Raw genomic sequence first — 19314 nt, forward strand, 5'->3', positions numbered from 1 at the left:
AACATCTTTATCCAAACTTAACTAAGTATTTTAACATTTTTATCTAAACCTAACTAAGTATTTTAACATCTTTATCTAAACCTAACTAAATATTTTAACATTTTGATCTAAACTTAACTAAGTATTTTAACATTTTTATCTAAACCTAACTAAGTATTTTAACATCTTTATCTAAACTTAACTAAGTATTTTAACATCTTTATCTAAACCTAACTAAGTATTTTAACATCTTTATCTAAACTTAACTAAGTATTTTAACATCTTTATCTAAACCTAACTAAGTATTTTAACATCTTTATCTAAACTTAACTAAGTATTTTAACATTTTGATCTAAACTTAACTAAATATTTTAACATTTTTATCTAAACTTAACTAAGTATTTTAACATTTTTATCTAAACCTAACTAAGTATTTTAACATCTTTATCTAAACCTAACTAAGTATTTTAACATCTTTATCTAAACCTAACTAAGTATTTTAACATCTTTATCTAAACTTAACTAAGTATTTTAACATCTTTATCTAAACCTAACTAAGTATTTTAACATCTTTATCTAAACCTAACTAAGTTGTTTCCTGTGAAGACGGAAGTTTATTTTGAAAAGACTATTTATGTAACGAGCTGAAATGGACACGTGTTGCTGGTCACTTCAACCTCAACATCACTACTTTTTTAATCTTTCATCTGATCCTTAACGACATTTATTTCACAACTTTGACTACTTTGTTGTTAGGTCCGTGTTTTCGTCTTTAAACTTGAACCCTTTCACAGTGTTTTGTAACATTTTGGTTGCCTTCATAGCTCCGCCCTCTTGTGTCACTTCTGGTTGCAAAAAACAAGATGGCGATGTCCAAAGTTCCAAACTCAAGGCTTCAAAACGTCCACAAACCAATGGGTAATGTCACGTGTGGGGCAGTAAACAGGAAGTGAACGGCGGTCTCCGATGTTATTTGTTGAATTGATATTTGAGAGTTGGAGATTCAGATACTCAGTTTTAAAGGAAGTGTCTTCATCACGTCTCAGTTCAGGAAGCAGCTTGTGATGAAGTGTTTTCTTCTTCCTCACCTGACAAACAGTGTCACTCACACTTATAGATAGAACCCCTCAGGAAAATACAGGAAGTAAGGCAAGGCAAGTTTATTTGTAGAGCACATTTCAACAACAAGGCAATTCAAAGTGCTTCACATAAAACCATTAAAAGCATCAAAACGTAATGCAAAAGAAAAGGAGATTTAAAAACAATTAAGAACATTCTAAGAACAAGTAAGCAGCTTCAGGACTTTTATTGTGAAGCAGCTTTAAGACTTTTACTGTGAAGCAGCTTCAGGACTTTTACTGTGAAGCAGCTTTAAGACTTTTACTGTGAAGCAGCTTCAGGACTTTTACTGTGAAGCAGCTTCAGGACTTTTACTGTGAAGCAGCTTTAAGACTTTTACTGTGAAGCAGCTTTAAGACTTTTATTGTGAAGCAGCTTTAAGACTTTTATTGTGAACCAGCTTCAGGACTTTTATTGTGAAACAGCTTCATGACTTTTAATGTGAAGCTGCTTTAGGACTTTTATTGTGAAACAGCTGTAGGACGTTTACTGTGATACAGCTTTAGGACTTTTACTGTGAAGCAGCTTTAGTGCTTTTATTGTGAAACAGCTGCATGACTTTTACTATGAAGGAGCTTTAAGACTTTTATTGTGAAGCAGCTTCAGGACTTTTATTGAGAAGCAGCTTCAGGACTTTTACTATGAAGGAGCTTCAGGACTTTTACTTTGAAGCAGTTTCAGGACTTTTACTTTGAAGCAGCTTCAGGACTTTTATTGAGAAGCAGCTTCAGGACTTTTATTGAGAAGCAGCTTCAGGACTTTTACTGTGAAGGAGCTTCAGGACTTTTACTTTGAAGCAGCTTCAGGACTTTTACTTTGAAGGAGCATCAGGACTTTTACTTTGAAGGAGCATCAGGACTTTTACTTTGAAGCAGCTTCAGGACTTTTACTTTGAAGCAGCTTTAGGACGTTTACTGTAAAGGAGCTTTAAGACTTACTGTGAGGTTGTGAGCTATTGTCTCTTTTGTTTTGGAATGTTTTGGACTGTCTGTCTGTCCACCTGTCTGTCTCTCAATGTGGAGGTTAAGTAGCACAGCAGACTGCTCCACATTAGCTTCTCTGTGTTCTATTTCTGCAGCTTCTGTCCCACATTGACGAGAGGAGATGAAGTGTGATAACAGAGAACAAGAGGAGATGAAGTGTGATAACAGAGAACAAGAGGAGATGAAGTGTGATAACAGAGAACGAGAGGAGATGAAGTGTGATAACAGAACGAGAGGAGATGAAGTGTGATAACAGAGAACGAGAGGAGATGAAGTGTGATAACAGTGGAAGAGAGATGAAGTGTGATAACAGTGAACGAGAGATGAAGTGTGATTACAGAACGAGAGGAGATGAAGTGTGATAACAGAGAACGAGAGGAGATGAAGTGTGATAACAGTGAACAAGAGGAGATGAAGTGTGATAACAGAGAACGAGAGGAGATGAAGTGTGATAACAGTGGAAGAGAGATGAAGTGTGATAACAGTGAACGAGAGATGAAGTGTGATTACAGAATGAGAGGAGATGAAGTGTGATAACAGTGGAAGAGAGGAGTGAAGTGTGATAACAGTGGAAGAGAGATGAAGTGTGATAACAGAGAACGAGAGATGAAGTGTGATTACAGAATGAGAGGAGATGAAGTGTGATAACAGTGGAAGAGAGGAGTGAAGTGTGATAACAGTGGAAGAGAGATGAAGTGTGATAACAGAGAACGAGAGGAGATGAAGTGTGATAACAGAAAGAGAGATGAAGTGTGATAACAGAGAATGAGAGGAGATGAAGTGTGATAAAAGTGGAAGAGAGATGAAGTGTGATAACAGAACGAGAGGAGATGAAGTGTGATAACAGTGGAAGAGAGATGAAGTGTGATAACAGTGGAAGAGAGATGAAGTGTGATAACAGTGAACAAGAGATGAAGTGTGATAACAGTGAACAAGAGATGAAGTGTGATAACAGTGGAAGAGAGGAGATGAAGTGTGATAACAGTGGAAGAGAGATGAAGTGTGATAACAATGAACGAGAGATGGAGTGTGATAACAGTGGAAGAGAGATGAAGTGTGATAACAGAACGAGAGGAGATGAAGTGTGATAACAGAGAACGAGAGGCGATGAAGTGTGATAACAGAGAACAAGAGATGAAGTGTGATAACAGTGGAAGAGAGGAGATGAAGTGTGATAACAGTGGAAGAGAGATGAAGTGTGATAACAGAACGAGAGGAGATGAAGTGTGATAACAGAGAACAAGAGGCGATGAAGTGTGATAACAGTGAATGAGAGGAGATGAAGTGTGATAACAGAGAACGAGAGGAGATGAAGTGTGATAACAGTGAATGAGAGGAGATGAAGTGTGATAACAGAGAACGAGAGGAGATGAAGTGTGATAACAGTGGAAGAGAGAACTTATGAATAATTGATGTATTCAGAGTGGAGAGATGGGGAGATGGTCTGCAGCACTGATCTCAGACCTGCTGAGTGAGTGTTTGCAGCCTTTCTGTTGTTTCTAAGTGTGTGTTGTTGATGTTGTTGTTGTTGTTGTGGTGTTTCAGAGCAGCTGAAGGGCATCGTGACGCGTCTCTTCAGCGAGCAGGGCTTCTACCTGCAGATGCAGCCTGATGGAGCCATCAGTGGAAACAAGGACGAGAACAGCGACAACAGTGAGTCTCAACCAGACGGCTTTAACTCAAAGCTTCTGACTCGTCTAGATGGCCTCTGTGTTGACAACACACACACACACACACACACACACACACACACACATGTATATATTTCATCTGATGTCGGCTTTATAAAAGTCTGTACAAACTACAGGAGTGGGAGGAGGTGAACACAGAGTAGCTCTTAAAATAGTCCTACCTACATATGAGCTCACCTGGAGGCTCGAGAGAAACTATGGAGCTGAGACAAGTTACAGGAACACAATCAGTGAGTCTGTGGAAAAGCTTCTGAAACGTTGACGAGGAAGAGAAGAAGAGTCCACACCAAAATGTTCTCTTTTTATTCTGCTCCACATGTTCCTCTCTTGTGCAGATGTAAACTATTATTAATGATATATTAAATATGATCTTTAAACTTATATTTAATATTGATAAAAGCGTAGAGACGTGATTTAAATGTGAGATTGTAGAAGAAGAAGATGAACGATGAGATATGAACCGCTGGATGAGCTCCGGATTACACATTCTACACACTCTGCTCCTTTCAAATCCTTTGGTTTGGAAACGAGAAGCAAAACGAGGACAAGGAGAAGAGGAGATGTTTTGGATTTCCCTCATTCTCTCTCTCTCTCTCTCTCTGTCTCTCTCTCTCTCTGAGTTAAATAAAGGAGGATTAACAGCAGCCATCGCTACAGGCCTCTTCCTCCTCCACCTCTTCCTCTTCATCCTCACCCACACTGCAGCTCTCTGTCCCCGAGGATTAAATCCCCCCCATCACTCCATCCCTCTACCCCCCCTCTTTTATTCTCTCAGTTTATCAGCTGGAAGTGTCTCATGCAGCCGGCTGTAGATGGATTTTAAAGTGCTGATTTTTGTCGAGTTACACAGAAGAAATATATTTAGTTATTTTAAGCACAAGATGGATTCACTTCAGTTCATAACACTTTTATTTGATCAGTTTGAAGAAAACAAATTCATTTTTGTATTAAGATACATTACAGTAACCGACTGTCTCTCTCTGTCTCTCTCTCTGTCTCTCTCTGTATCTGTGTGTGTGTCTCTCTCTCTCTGTCTCTCTCTGTCTCTGTGTGTGTCTCTCTCTGTCTCTCTCTGTCTCTGTGCGTGTCTCTCTCTGTCTCTCTCTGTCTCTGTGTGTGTCTCTCTCTCTCTCTCTCTCTGTCTCTCTCTCTCTCTCTGTCTCTCTCTCTCTCTCTGTCTCTCTCTGTCTCTGTGTGTGTCTCTCTCTGTCTCTCTCTCTCTCTCTGTCTCTCTCTCTCTCTGTCTCTCTCTGTCTCTGTGTGTGTCTCTCTCTGTCTCTCTCTCTCTGTCTCTGTGTGTGTCTCTCTCTCTGTGTCTCTGTGTGTCTCTCTGTCTCTGTGTGTCTGTCTCTCTCTCTCTCTCTGTCTCTCTCTCTCTCTCTCTCTGAGTGGAGGGAGTGGTGAGTTTTCGGAGCGTGTCTGAGAGTGATTAATAGCGATTTTTCGACATTTTGCTTCGTTTTTTAACGTTGCATATGATAGTGTATTGTGGTGTGTGGGGCTCATAGTGTTTGTGTGAACACTTGGGGGGTTTTAGGTGGGTTTTTTGGTGGTGTTTGCAGCCGATCAGCACGCGCTGGTCGGCGTGCTGCACGCCGCCATGGACTTCACCAAACTAACGCGGAAACACGGCGTGAAGATTCCGCCGCGTTTCCCGTGCTCGGTGGAGGACTGCAGCCTAGCAGTGGGGGAGATCATCGGTCACAGCAACGTGAGGTCCGCTGCACGGATGAACGGTGCGGTGATCGTGTTTTGTAATACCGAAGAGGATACGGAACTGGTGTTGGACACCGGGATCGAGGTGAACGGCGGCTTCCTACCCGTCCATCCTCTCAGCGACCCGGCGGTAAGAGTCACTGTTTCCAACGTGCCACCGTTTGTTAAAGATGAGCTGATAACCGGAGAGCTGTCCAGACATGGAAAGATCGTGTCCAAAGTTAAGAAGCTGTCATCTGGGGCCAAGTCTCCACTTCTGAGGCACGTGGTGTCTCACAGGAGACAGCTCCTCATGATCCCCAAGAACAGGAGCAGACAGGTGGACCTCGTGTTCACAGTCACAGTGGAGGACATTGATTACCTCATTTTTGCGACAACCGAGGATTCTAAATGCTTCAGTTGTGGGAAACAGGGACATCAGAGCAGAGCCTGTCCTGGAAAAAACGGTTCTCATAAAGACCAGAACCAAAACCAGAAAGGTTCTGAGGAGGGCAGAGGAGACAAACAAGATGGACAGGAGGGGACAAGTGGGGTCCAGGAGGTAAGAAAGGAGGGGGCGAGCGGGGGTAAGGAGGTAAGGAAAGAGGGGACGAGTGGGGGTAAGGAGGTGAGGGGGGAGGGGACGAGTGGAGTTGAGGAGGTAAGGAAGGAGGGGACGTGTGGGTTTAAGGAGGTAAGGGAGGAGGGAACGAGTGGGGTTAAGGAGGTAAGGAAGGAGGGGACGAGTGGGGTTAAGGAGGTGAGGGAGAAGGAGGCAAGTGAGGTACAGGTGGGGAGGGAGAGTAATGGAGGACAGGTGGGGGAAGGCAGTGAGGTGGACATGGAGGGAGACGAGGGGCAGTTCAAAGTCCCCCAGCGGAAGAGGAAAAAGAAAGAAAACAATGGAAGCTCACAAGCAAAGAAAGCGGCAACGAAAGGAAACGGAGGAGCAGCTAAATCTGAGTCCAGTCGGAAGAAGGACCCTGAGTCCAGTCTGGAGGAAGACCCTGAGTCCAGCCGGGGAGGAGACCCTGAGTCCAGTATGGAGGAGGATTCTGCTGCTGACAGTGAATCTTCTGACCACAGGGCTGGCAGCGGTAGGAGCTCTAGAGACTACAGTGTGGAGAAGATAAAGGGGTTTCTGAGGAGAACTAAAAGTGTGAAAGGAGTCAATGTGGAGGATTACTTCTCTGACAAAGAGAAGCTCTCCAGCTCTCTCAGGTCACACATGAGGAGTAAAGACAGAGGAGGGATAACAGTGAAGGAAGGCTACAGACTGAAGAAAATAGCTCAGAAGATCAATAAAGAGCTGAACAATGAAAGAGCTGATGGTGACCAAAGTCTCCCAGCCTAAGAGCAACTCTAGGACATGTTTTGTTGTTTTTATTTATTTACATGAACAATATGCAGGATTCATTGAGAATCGGTGCAGCAATGAAACAAAATGTGTGTCTGGAGTTGGACTAATATTCAACGGTGAAGAGAAACGGACTTGAGTGTTTCTTTGCTTTTGATTTGCTTTGTTTCATTCTTGATGCCATGACAATGCTTTTTGTTCTTTCTTTGTTTTAAGAAATAAAGGTTTTCTAAAAATCAAAAAAATCTCTCTGTCTCTGTGTGTCTCTCTCTCTCTCTCTGTCTCTGTGTGTGTCTCTCTCTCTCTCTCTCTCTTTCTCTCTCTCTCTCTCTCTCTCTGTCTCTCTCTGTCTCTCTCTCTCTGTCTCTGTCTCTCTGTCTCTCTGTGTGTGTCTCTCTCTCTCTGTCTCTCTCTCTCTGTCTCTGTCTCTCTGTCTCTCTGTGTGTGTCTCTCTCTCTCTCTCTCTCTCTCTCTGTCTCTCTCTCTCTCTCTCTCTGAGTGGAGGGAGTGGTGAGTTTTCGGAGCGTGTTTGAGAGTGATTAATAGCGATTTTTCGACATTTTGCTTCGTTTTTTAACGTTGTATATGATAGTGTATTGTGGTGTGTGGGGCTCATAGTGTTTGGGTGAACACTTGGGGGGTTTTAGGTGGGTTTTTTGGTGGTGTTTGCAGCCGATCAGCACGCGCTGGTCGGCGTGCTGCACGCCGCCATGGACTTCACCAAACTAACGAGGAAACACGGCGTGAAGATTCCGCCGTGTTTCCCATGCTCGGTGGAGGACTGCAGCCTGGCAGTGGGGGAGATCATCGGTCACAGCAACGTGAATCTTCTGACCACAGGGCTGGCAGCGGTAGGAGCTCTAGAGACTACAGTGTGGAGAAGATAAAGGGGTTTCTGAGGAGAACTAAAAGTGTGAAAGGAGTTAATGTGGAGGATTACTTCTCTGACAAACAGAAGCTCTCCAGCTCTCTCAGGTCACACATGAGGAGTAAAGACAGAGGAGGGATAACAGTGAAGGAAGGCTACAGACTGAAGAAAATAGCTCAGAAGATCAACAAAGAGCTGAACAATGAAAGAGCTGATGGTGAACAAGGTCTCACAGCCTAAGTACAGCTAAAGGACACGTTATGTTTTGTTTTGTTTTTATTTATTTACATGAACAATATGCAGGATTCATTGAGAATCGGTGCAACAATGAAGTAAAATGTGTGTCTGGAGACGAAATAATATTCAACGCTCCTTTAAAAACACTGTGAAGAGAAACGGACTTGAGTGTGGTTTTGGTTTTGATTTGTTTTGTTTCATTCTTGATGCCATGACAAGGTTTTATGTTCTTTCATGTTGTTTTTAAGAAATAATGGTTTTCTAAAAATTAAATCTCTCTCTCTCTCTCTCTCTCTCTCTCTCTCTCTCTCTCTCTCTCGCTCTCTCTCTCTCTCTCTCTCCCTGTAGCTCTGTTTAATCTGATCCCAGTAGGTTTGAGGGTTGTGGCCATGCAGGGAGTGAAGGCTGGACTCTACTTGGCCATGAACGCAGAGGGATTCCTCTATACATCAGTAAGAAAACCTGTCTGTCTGTCTCTCTGTCTGTCTGTCTGTCTCTCTGTCTGTCTGTCTCTCTGTCTGTCTCTCTATCTCTCTGTCTGTCTGTCTGTCTCTCTGTCTGTCTGCTTGTTTCTTCTCAAAGTTATTTCAGGATGTTGTGCTAAAACATTTAACATTTAAATTAAAAAGTTAAGACTTTTACTGTGAAGCAGACTAAGTACTTTTACTGTGAATTAAACATAGTGGTATTTTTGTAATATTGGATTCAAGTTTTGCAATTCTTCGACTATTGATGTTTAAACTGAAGTATTTTGCTGCAGCAAATACAAACATTCCACATATGCGTCATCACTGTGGAACACATTTTTTTTTAAATACTTTGTTTAGTTTAGAAAGTACTAATAATAGTTAATAGTGATAATAATAAACAGGACGACCCTGATCAGTCTGCAGTGTAAACCAGCTACAGTCGTTGCTGCTTCGCCTCACAGAGTCCGTCCTCCATCAATAATTCACGTCTGCTTCTTCCATAAAACTTTAAAATGCAATTCTTCAGTCGCCGTGTGCGCAGCATAAGAAACGAGATGGAGGAAGAGAGAGATGATGAAGATGATACATTAGATCTGTGTAAACAGGAAAGAGGCGACCTCAGGCAGCTTTTCTCTAGCAGACAGGAAGCTTTGTTTAAAAGATTGTTCGTTATTCAATGTTCATGTCCAGGAACCATAATAGTGAGGTGACCCTACTGCTACTACTCTACTTAACGTGGTTTATAATGAATGAGAAAAACATCCCATTATTTTAATATTAGTCCAAGATGCTAACCGCCACTCCCCCCCTTGCTAGAGTTGGATACATGGAAATTATCTATATTTATTGTGGTACAAATTTTTAGTGGTTAGCTAATAAATTAAACAAAATACAAGCAGTATATTTGTTATCTTTAAATGCCTGAATGAATAAGAGGTATCGTTTTATTTAGGTGTAATCTCCAACTTGTAATTACAACTAGGAGTGCTGATAACAACATTGTTTTTCTCATTTAGCTGTTTATATTTATGGTTTGTAGCATGAAACATGAATTAGTTCTCGTGCAGGTGACAGCTAGGTGAAGATCAATGCTCCTCAGCCAAAGATTTTAGTACGTTTTGATCCTAAAATCAAGAAACGAAAAAGAAAATCTCACTGTATGCAGACGATGTCCTGCTTTATGTTCTGAACTTCATGTCCTTTCACTTCCATTCTTTTGCTTCTGTACCTGCACACGTTTCAACCCTACACAGGGATACTTCACTACCATGTAGATGACACTTTTCCCCACATTTAGTGACAGTGGTGGAAGTACATTTTCTCAAGTAGTCCTTTAGTACAATATTGAGATATTTTCTACTTCTACTCTGCTACCTCTCAGAGGCAAATATTTTTCTATATTTTATTCTTTTTACATCACTACATTTATCTGGTAACTTTAGTTACTTTGCAATTCTGAATATTAATATAAAATAAAAGCAACAATGAGCTTCAACTTTACTCAATAATACAATATGTATTATTCTGCATAATGAGTACTTTGTTTTTTGGTACTTTTTGGTATATTTTGATGCTTTTGATAAATTATTTTATACTCTTACTGAAGTCAAGTTTTGAATGCAGGACTTTGACCTATTACAGAGTATTTTGACACTGTGGTATTAGTACTTTTACTGAAGTAAAAGATCTTCTTCCATCGCTGCTTATTGATACCAGGTGGTAATGCAAAGGCTTGTGATCAGACGTCATAGCACAATATAATGTTAAATTGTTGTGTTTTCCTAATAGACCTTTTAACGGTCGACATCACGCTGTCAGCTGGAGGCTACACATGAATCTCCTCAGAGTAAAAGGTTAAAGTTACACATCGGTGTCATCGTGATGTGTCGTTGGGCGCCAGAGTTGATATCACAATCCTTTGACATGATAAACTGTGATTCTGGACTCTAGTGAGCTACGATAGCGACGACTTAGCTCGCTTCCTAATTCTACTGTGCTTTCACGCAACACTGGTTCCAGGAAATGATCCGAACATAGTTATTAGCAATAGCAACGTGCTTTCCTACGCTGTGGATGAAGCATTAAGTGTAGCGGCTTGCTAGGTAGCTAGCTAGCTTGCTAATTCCACCATGCTTCCATGCGGACATTACATTGGCTATAGGAAACAAGTGATGTGTCTACGGTCCATCTGCCTCACTCTTTGCTGCTAGGAGAGTACTTTACAGGGAGGTCGGGAGATCCGGAGACTAGCTAGCTAACTAGCCAGCTCTGGGGATGGAGAAGCTAGCTGGCTAATTAGCCGGCTATACTCTCCAGAGCTCCTGTCTGCTCTTTTACCGGTGAAGAAGTCTGCTAGCGGTGTAGGAGTCGGCTAATAAGGTCCGGTTGGTTAATGTTAACTTTCTCAGCGGCAGATTCTCCAATTTTCTTCAGCCAAAATTAGCCAACAAAACTTGCTAGCCAGCGTTAGCTAACATGTTAAGATAATTATTCCACCCACGAAAAGACATTAACATGTTCACTAAGAGAAAACGGGTCTATAAAGAAAAACATTTATAACTTTAGCGAAAGAGAAAATCAGAAGCTTATAGGTTCACGGCTGCTTGTTTTAAACTTAAACTGTATATGTTGGATTGTCCCTGAATGCACCAGCAATGACACTTTTTTAGTTTTCTTTTATTTGAGTATTTAGTGAATTATGAAGTCAGTTGATCTCTGGTTGCAGTTCCTCCAGTGTTTGCCAGAGAACATGTCATTATCTAGACCAAACTATGAATCAAAAAAATACAGTTATACCTTTTAAAAGACCCTGACTATTACATAACTTTGGAAATACAAAGAAAGTTCTGTTTTGGATCAGGATATTTGCGAAATCAGCGTTTTTTAGTTTCCCTTCCTTCTGTACTTTAAAAGACCTTCAATGGGAATTAAATGTTGGCGCAGGGTTCTGCTTAGTGTGGTTCTGTTCTGCTCTGATTGGCTCTCTGCTCTTCCTTGACTACCTGTTATATCCAGAGGGCGCACACACACACACACACCCACACACACACACACACACACACACACACACACACACACCTGGTCTATGGAGGGAGCTGCAATGTGCTAAATTTACTTTAAGTTCATATTTAACAAGAACCGAGGACTCGTTCTCCCTCTTTCATTCCTTCAAACAGCTTCTCTAAAAGATATCTGTTCATTTAAACCTGTTGATGAAGTCCTTCATGATGTTTCTGCTTCTGTTCTTCTGACATCGTAAACATATACAGTATATGTATGTGTATATATATATATATAATATATATATATATATATATATATATATATGTGTCCAAAGAACGATCCTAGAACCTGAACAGTGTCAACATATCACACAGGTTTTACTCTGGATGAGGTCTAATTCAGACTAAAACTTTATTCATTTTCTCAACATAATTGAGTTTTATCCTCTTGTTTTATTTTGGTTGACTTTTGCACGTCCACTTCCTGTTCCTGTGTTGGTTTTCATGTGTATAAAGTAACTGACAGATGTGAGATTTACAAAACAAATCGGTGTCCTCATTTGTTCACGATGTCCTCGCTCTGTGTGTGTGTGTGTGTGTGTGTGTGTGTGTGTGTGTGTGTGTGTGTTTCAGGATGTGTTCACATCAGAGTGTAAGTTTAAGGAGTCGGTGTTTGAGAACTACTACGTCATCTACTCGTCCACGCAGTACCGGCAGCACGAGTCGGGCCGGGCCTGGTTCCTGGGCCTCAACAAGGACGGAGTCATCATGAAGGGGAACCGAGTGAAGAAGACCAAACCCTGCTCACACTTTGTCCCCAGACCCATTGAAGGTGAGACACACACGCACACCTGAACTCACCGTGAGTTTACTTCCTGCTGCACCTGAACTCACCGTGAGTTTATTTCCTGCTGCACCTGAACTCACCGTGAGTGGAGCTTCACTCGGAGGTCTGAGGTCGTCCTGCAGGAACTTGCTCTGAGTTTGAGGACAGGCTGAAGCTCTAATATCACAGATGGAGGTTTAACAGGAAACATGAAGCTCCGTCTCTGCTTTCTGCCTCTCTGTGTCTCCCTCTGCCTCCCCCCTCCTCCCCCATCTTCATTTTTAAACATCAGTCAAAGATCACCTTCCCCTTCCTCCTCTCCATCTGTCCATCTTCTCCTCTTCCTCCTCCTCGTCCTTCAACCTCTCCTCTCTTTATGTTATTGTACCTCCCTCATCCTCTGTGTGCTACAGGTACATATACATCATATACATCGTATACACCGTATACGTCATATACATGTACCTGTACCTACATAGTCTTTCATAATGTACAATAATACAAACATATTTGTAAATATTATGAATATAATTGTATATAATATACATATATTTGAATAAAGTGAAGATATATTTGTCAGTAAATTAAAAAAATTCTAAATAATATATATATTTGTATAAAATATAAATATATTTGTATTTAATAAGCAGTACTGATCCATGCAGTCTTAATAAACTACTTTAAACAAACATCAACGTACAGAATATATACTATTGTTGTGTATAATTATGGTTGCAGGACTAGTTGACTAGTGAACTAATGGACTAGTGGACTAGTGAACTAGTGGACTAATGGACTAGTGAACTAGTGGACTAGTGAACTAATGGACTAGTGAACTAGTGGACTAGTGAACTAGTGGACTGGTGAACTAGTGGACTAATGAACTAGTTGACTAGTGAACTAATGAACTAGTGGACTAGTGAACTAGTGGGCTAGTGAACTATATTAGTATATGAATTAGTCCACTAGTGGACTAGTGGACTGGTGAACTAGTGGGCAAGTGAACTAGTGGACTAATGGACTAGTGAACTAGTGAACTAATGAACTAGTGGGCTAGTTCATTAGTATGTGAATTAGTCCACTAGTTCACTAGCCCACTAGTTCAACTAGTGGACTAGTGAACTAGTGGACTAATGGACTAGTGGACTGGTGAACTAGTGGTCAAGTGAACTAATGAACTAGTGGACTAATGGACTAGTGAACTAGTGGACTAGTGGACTGGTGAACTAGTGGGCTGGTGAACTAATGGACTAGTGGACTTGATGTTCATGTTTTTTCTGTCATGTGACCCCCCCCCCCCCCCCCCCAGTCTGCATGTATAAGGAGCCGTCGCTCCATGAGCTGGAGGAGAAGCTGCTGAAGTCGTCGCGGAGCCCGACGATCAACAGCGAGGAGCGGAGGGTGATGAAGGAGCAGGAGGAGGAGCAGGAGGAGGAGGATGACCTCACAGAGCGGGACGGATCATAGCCTGCAGCGCCCCCTACAGGAGGAGCAAGAGGCGAACTCCCGTTTTAACACTCCCTCTGTTCAACGATGACGAAAACAAAGAAAAAAAAAAGAAGCTAAAAAACAAAAATCATAAAAAACGGGAAAAATCTTCTTCTGCTCATATTTAAATATTTAAAATGTGCTGGGGGAGGAGGGGTGGGGGGGCAAAGGGGGAGGGGCTTGTTTGAAGATGGAAAAAAAATAAAAATCAGGACGTTGATGATGATGATTTACATTTTATGCAAACAGCCCTGCTGACACGGCGCCCGGAGGCGAGCACACCTGCTCTTCATCGCCACGTTGTAATCATCATCATCATCACTGCCGTCACGACGATGACGAGATGTTTTTTCGGAGCTGAGCGAGCGCTGAGAACTCTGAAGCTTTAAGCCATGTAGAAACCTTCACTTCCTGTCATTTCTTAATGAATGCAAACACTTTCGCACTTTCGACACACCGCGCTTCTTCTTCTTCTTCTTCTTCTTCTTCTTCTTCTTCTTCCGCGTGTTGTGCCGTCCAATCAGAGAGAAGAGTGTTTTTTTAGTTTGGTCTTCGTCAGCTGCACATCTCATTTTGTTTGTTTGAGGTCGTGGGTTCGGTTTTCGTGGACGGAGGACCAGGTCTGCCCGGTGATCCGGGTCAAGTTTTTGTGATTTGTGTATTTGCGATCAGAGCTGCCGGCCTCTAACGCGTCTCTGGTCAGGTTAACGTCGTTAACATTCATCTGCATGAGCTTCACATTCCTGCAGCTTTAAAGTCATCCATCACTTCCTGTTACTTTCTATGAAAAGACTTGATCCATCCAGACGTTTGCTTTCTATAAGAGAAGCACAAATGTAAACACGCAGAACCCTCCATCATCATCATCATCATCATCATCATCATTATATACTAATAGTATTGTGCTGGGTGCAAATAATAAAGATTATCAAGAAGTTGGAAAAACTCTGGAGTCTTAAAAACTTTGGACCTCAGATCTTTGATTAAAACTCGAAAATATCATTGACGAGTTCTTCAGCATGATTCGTCTGGAGGTGGTGAAGTGAGTTATGATCTTTATTCTTCATGATTTGTTGACAGATGTTTGTTTAATGTACCCTAATTCGGGACAAAGTAACCTGCAAACCATCACTGCTGAGGACAAAGTGAGACTTAAAGATGATCCAGTATTTAGTTTGATGACCAAAGTCTTCTTCTCCAGTTGAGATGAACAATAAGAAAAGATGGACATAGTGAAAAAGACTCTGGTCTTCTGTCTTCAGGACTCTGACTGCTGGTCTTCTGTCTCTAGAGTCTCTGGTGTCTTCAGGACTCTGACTGCTGGTCTTCTGTCTCTAGAGTCTCTGGTGTCTTCAGGACTCTGACTGCTGGTCTTCTGTCTCTAGAGTCTCTGGTGTCTTCAGGACTCTGATAGATTGTCTCTCAAAGGAAGCAGCTGGATCATGGATCTGATGAAGATGAGGAAGGTGAAGAAGTTAAACCTAACAGAATGAAAATCTTCTTCTTTCTGTCTTGGTGCTGCGTTCAGGGACTGAGCAGGAATAGGATGTGATGTGTTTGGGGTGTTTGAATGATTCATGGAGACTCTAGAAGCTGAGTGGTGTAGCTGTGATCCGGTCTGAACAGGACTGAAGTGTCTCTGCTACCGAACAGTCCAGTTCTGTGATAGACGTACGAGACGATGCGTATCGATGCGGTGCGTTTGGGTACGATGCGACGTTGGTCCTCTGGTTCTTTAGACCCGCCCCTTTGATGCAGTCTGAAACGCTGTGCTCTGATTGCGATCACGCTCATTTATTTTGATGAGCAGACGACGTGATTGGTTCCTTTCACTTTGATGATGATTTGAATGTTACGTTCCTTCTTCATGTTGATCTGTCTGAGCGGTCAGCAGGAGGCGGAGTCAGAGAGCACGGCGATGTCATCATGACGTCGCTGCTGGTGATTCAAGAACAAAAGTCCGATGTTATCGGTCAACACGTTCACACCAGGAACACAAGGCCACGCTCTGTATCTTTAAAAGGTTCCTCGTCTTGTAGTTCTTTCATTTGAAGCCACAGTTGAAGCAGATTAAATGAATTAAAACTCATTTACAGTTTGGACGTCAGCGTCCTGTCCATGTTGTGTTCAGGTGTCGGCCGATGGCAGGATGTTTGGGTGGCGTGTCGTAACACTGCCCTTAAAGCACTGCCCTCACAGAGCGAGAGCTTGAGTCAGTCGACCTGACCCGTCCGAACCCTTTACTCCTCACGTCACCGGACCAGATCCCCAAAACACATCTCCTTCAGTTTACAGAGATCAGCCTCCACTTCCTGTTTCATGTAATCAGTCTGTTCTATCACTGCCTTCATAACAACAACAACAACAACAACAACAACAGTAATATTCATAATGTGTTCACAGTAGTGTATAAAGAGTATCATTAGTGACATATTGTTTGGACAGGTTTTGCACAGGTTTTACTTTTTTAAATCAGTGAAATGTTATATATATATTATAATATTATATTAAATATATTATTATATATATATTATAATATTATATTAAATATATTATATATATTATAATATTTTATTTAATCAATTATTATATATATTATAATATTATATTAAATATATTATTATATTAAATATATAGAAGTCTGGTTTGACTTGAATAAATGTTGTTTTATGAAAATTCAACATTTTATTATTAAGAACACTATAAAAGTGTTCTGTCCTTTGTTCAGGTAAAACTTTTTAAACTTTATTGTAAGAAGTTGTGACTTTGTGACAGAAGTAAAAGATGAATATCTATGAAGTGTTAATTAAAGATGAAATAATAAAACACAAAACAAGTCGAGTTAACAGAAAAGAAAACAAACAAAAAGAAGAATTATTGCAGAAAAACAAACGAGCAAAACGTTTGAAATTCTCGCCAAGATGACTTTTGGGAAACTCGGTCACCTCCCCTCAGCCGACACAGGAACCAACCCGCCAAAATAAAAGACAGAGAGGTTTTTGTTAATTGTTTTTTTATGTCACACAGATTAAAATTTTTTTTTTTTTTTGCATGTGAACAAAAACAAAGAATCAGAGACGCTGTTCAGTCCGACAGCTGACGCACGCTCCCCGTTGCTAAACTGTTTCTGCCGCCATTTGAAATGAATGAGGGGGCGGAGTTACAGAGGTCGACTCTGATTTGCTGCCACGCCCCTTTTCCTTTTTTTCTTCTTTTGAGATTCTTGATTTTTCTTTATGTTACAAATGGACGACTGATGGAAGGAAAGAAACGAACCAATCACAATCCACCGCACTGCCTCTGAGAAAGTCTTCCAGTTTTGAGGTTTTTGTGTTTTTTTTGGCGGAACCGACAGAACCCGTCAGAACCCGTCGACGTTTTTCTTCTTCTGAAGGAACGAAAAATGTTTCTGAATGTTTGTGAAACCAAAACACTCGACAGGAATGTTGTAACACGAGTCTTTTCTATCTCGTCTACTTCTGTTTATTGTTTATATATATTATATATTATACCTTATATATATTATTAAACAGCAGCGCTGCCTTCAGGTCACGTCACAAAATCATGGAAAAGTCAGACACGAGGTGTTTGTGGGAACTCGTTTTACGGAGATTTTGTTTTGTTTTTTTAAAGGATTCAAAGAACAAAATTAGTATTTTATAATTTAAAGACTGATTTTGTTTTTGCGTATATTAATCAAAATGTTGATTATGATTCATAATTTACTATAATTTAATGGTTAATTGGGAATAACACAAATTTCCAGTAATTCCAGCGTCACCTGAAGGCAGCGTGAGACTCAGAAGTAAATAAAGTCTTTAATTCTACGGAGACGAGCCGGTCGACTTAATAACTTCAATAAACAAGTAGATATATAGATGTATAGTATATATATATATATATATATATATATATATATATATATATATATATATGTATGTATATAACTGATGAGTCCACCGGCTCCACTCTTTCTGTAACTTGATCCCCAAAACACCCGTTGCTGCTTCACGGAGACGACCGCGGCGCATAGTGATGATGTCATTACAGAGCGACAGAGGCCCCGCCCCCTCTGGTTGGTCGCCATGTTGGAACGTCTTTCTTTGTGTTTGCTGATGTTTGCACCTTTTTCTGAAACACCTTCATATCAACGCTTCATATACTAGAAAATAATAAAAAGTCATCATCGCAAATAACGCAGGATGAAAAATAAAAAGAACCAAATACAAGACTCAGAGTCGGCTTCTTATTGATCCTCTATGAACCAGTCTCAGCGTAGTTCTGATCCTCTATGAACCAGTCTCAGAGTAGTCCTGATCCTCTATGAACCAGTCTCAGCGTAGTCCTGATCCTCTATGAACCACTCTCAGTGTAGACCTGATCCTCTATGAGCTCTGGAGGGAGGAGATCAGCGTCTCTTAATTTCTTCTTTATTTAAAGAACAAAGTGAACAAAATGAAACCAACTCTTTAATATCAGAAATGTTTTCTGGGAATCAGTTTTTTTCCTTTTACTGTTACCCTTAGTATCAATTTCAAAATAAAAGCTGCAGAGCAGCAACTACAGAGAGTTTGTTTCTGTGTTTCGTGATTCTTTTTAAAAGCTCTCATGTTCTTCTTCCTATTCCTGAAGTGAAGAACACAAAGACAGACTAAAAGCTCACAGTGCTTTCAAACACTCTGCTGCAGTATATATATATATATATATATATATATATATATATATATATATATATATATATATATATATATATATATATATATTTATATCTATGAGGCTGGTTTCCACTTTACAGACTCCGTCTTAAGAGCTTCATCCAATTTTAACAAGAGAGCGACACAAAAAAACACGACTCTGCTGCAGAACGACGTAAACAAACCTCAACTGAGATCAGAAGAAGAAGAAGAAGAACGATCGTCGTTCTTCTTCTACGACTCCATAAAAAACAAATAACAAATAACTGGACAAACTTTATTGTTTAAAGAGAAAAAGAAACGTGTGAATTTAGATTGAGACCAAATATTCTTCATCTCTACAGCTGCTTAACAGTACACGCCCTTTAATTACTAGGACTTTTATTGTGAAGGCGCTTCAGGGCTTTTATTGTGAAGCAGCTGTAGGACTTTTATTGTGAGGGAACGTTAAGACTTTTACTGTGAAGCAGCTTTAGGACTTTTACTTTGAAGCAGCTTTAAGACTTTTATTGTGAAGCAGCTTTAGGACTTTTATTGTGAAGGAGCTTTAGGACTTTTATTGTGAAGCAGCTTTAGGACTTTTATTGTGAGGGAACTTTAAGACTTTTACTGTGAAGCAGCTTTAGGACTTTTATTGTGAAGCAGCTGTAGGACTTTTATTGTGAAGAAGCTTTAAAACCTTTACTGTGAAGCAGCTTTAGGACTTTTATTGTGAAGCAACTTTAGGTCTTTTACTTTGAAGCAGCTTTAGGACTTTTATTGTGAAGCAGCTTCAGGACTTTTATTGTGAAGGAGCTTTAAGACTTTTACTGTGAAGCAGCTTTAGGACTTTTACTTTGAAGCAGCTTTAAGACTTTTACTGTGAAACAGTTTTAGGACTTTTATTGTGAAGGAGCTTTAGGACT

The 19314-nt window shown here is 40.6% G+C and overlaps 1 protein-coding gene across 3 annotated transcripts in view; it reads left to right on the plus strand.

Annotated features, from left to right (window-relative positions):
• The window catches only part of LOC137868169 (fibroblast growth factor 12-like), a 40755-nt gene extending 26890 nt beyond the window's left edge, over positions 1 to 13865 (plus strand). For 2 of the 3 annotated variants that reach the window (XM_068704767.1, XM_068704757.1), the window contains exons 2-5: positions 3627 to 3734; positions 8278 to 8381; positions 12035 to 12233; positions 13537 to 13865. In XM_068704767.1, coding sequence (XP_068560868.1) covers positions 3627 to 3734; positions 8278 to 8381; positions 12035 to 12233; positions 13537 to 13694 — 569 coding nt within the window. In that variant the 3' untranslated portion in view covers positions 13695 to 13865. The remainder of the gene's footprint in view (positions 1 to 3626; positions 3735 to 8277; positions 8382 to 12034; positions 12234 to 13536) is intronic. The other variant, XM_068704776.1, reaches the window with a different exon arrangement.
• Positions 13866 to 19314: the final 5449 nt, after the last annotated feature.

Source organism: Cebidichthys violaceus, unplaced genomic scaffold (assembly GCF_023349555.1).
Source record: "Cebidichthys violaceus isolate CVI_PGR_0920_01 unplaced genomic scaffold, fCebVio1.0.p SCAF_1, whole genome shotgun sequence".
Classification (NCBI taxonomy): domain Eukaryota; kingdom Metazoa; phylum Chordata; class Actinopteri; order Perciformes; family Stichaeidae; genus Cebidichthys; species Cebidichthys violaceus.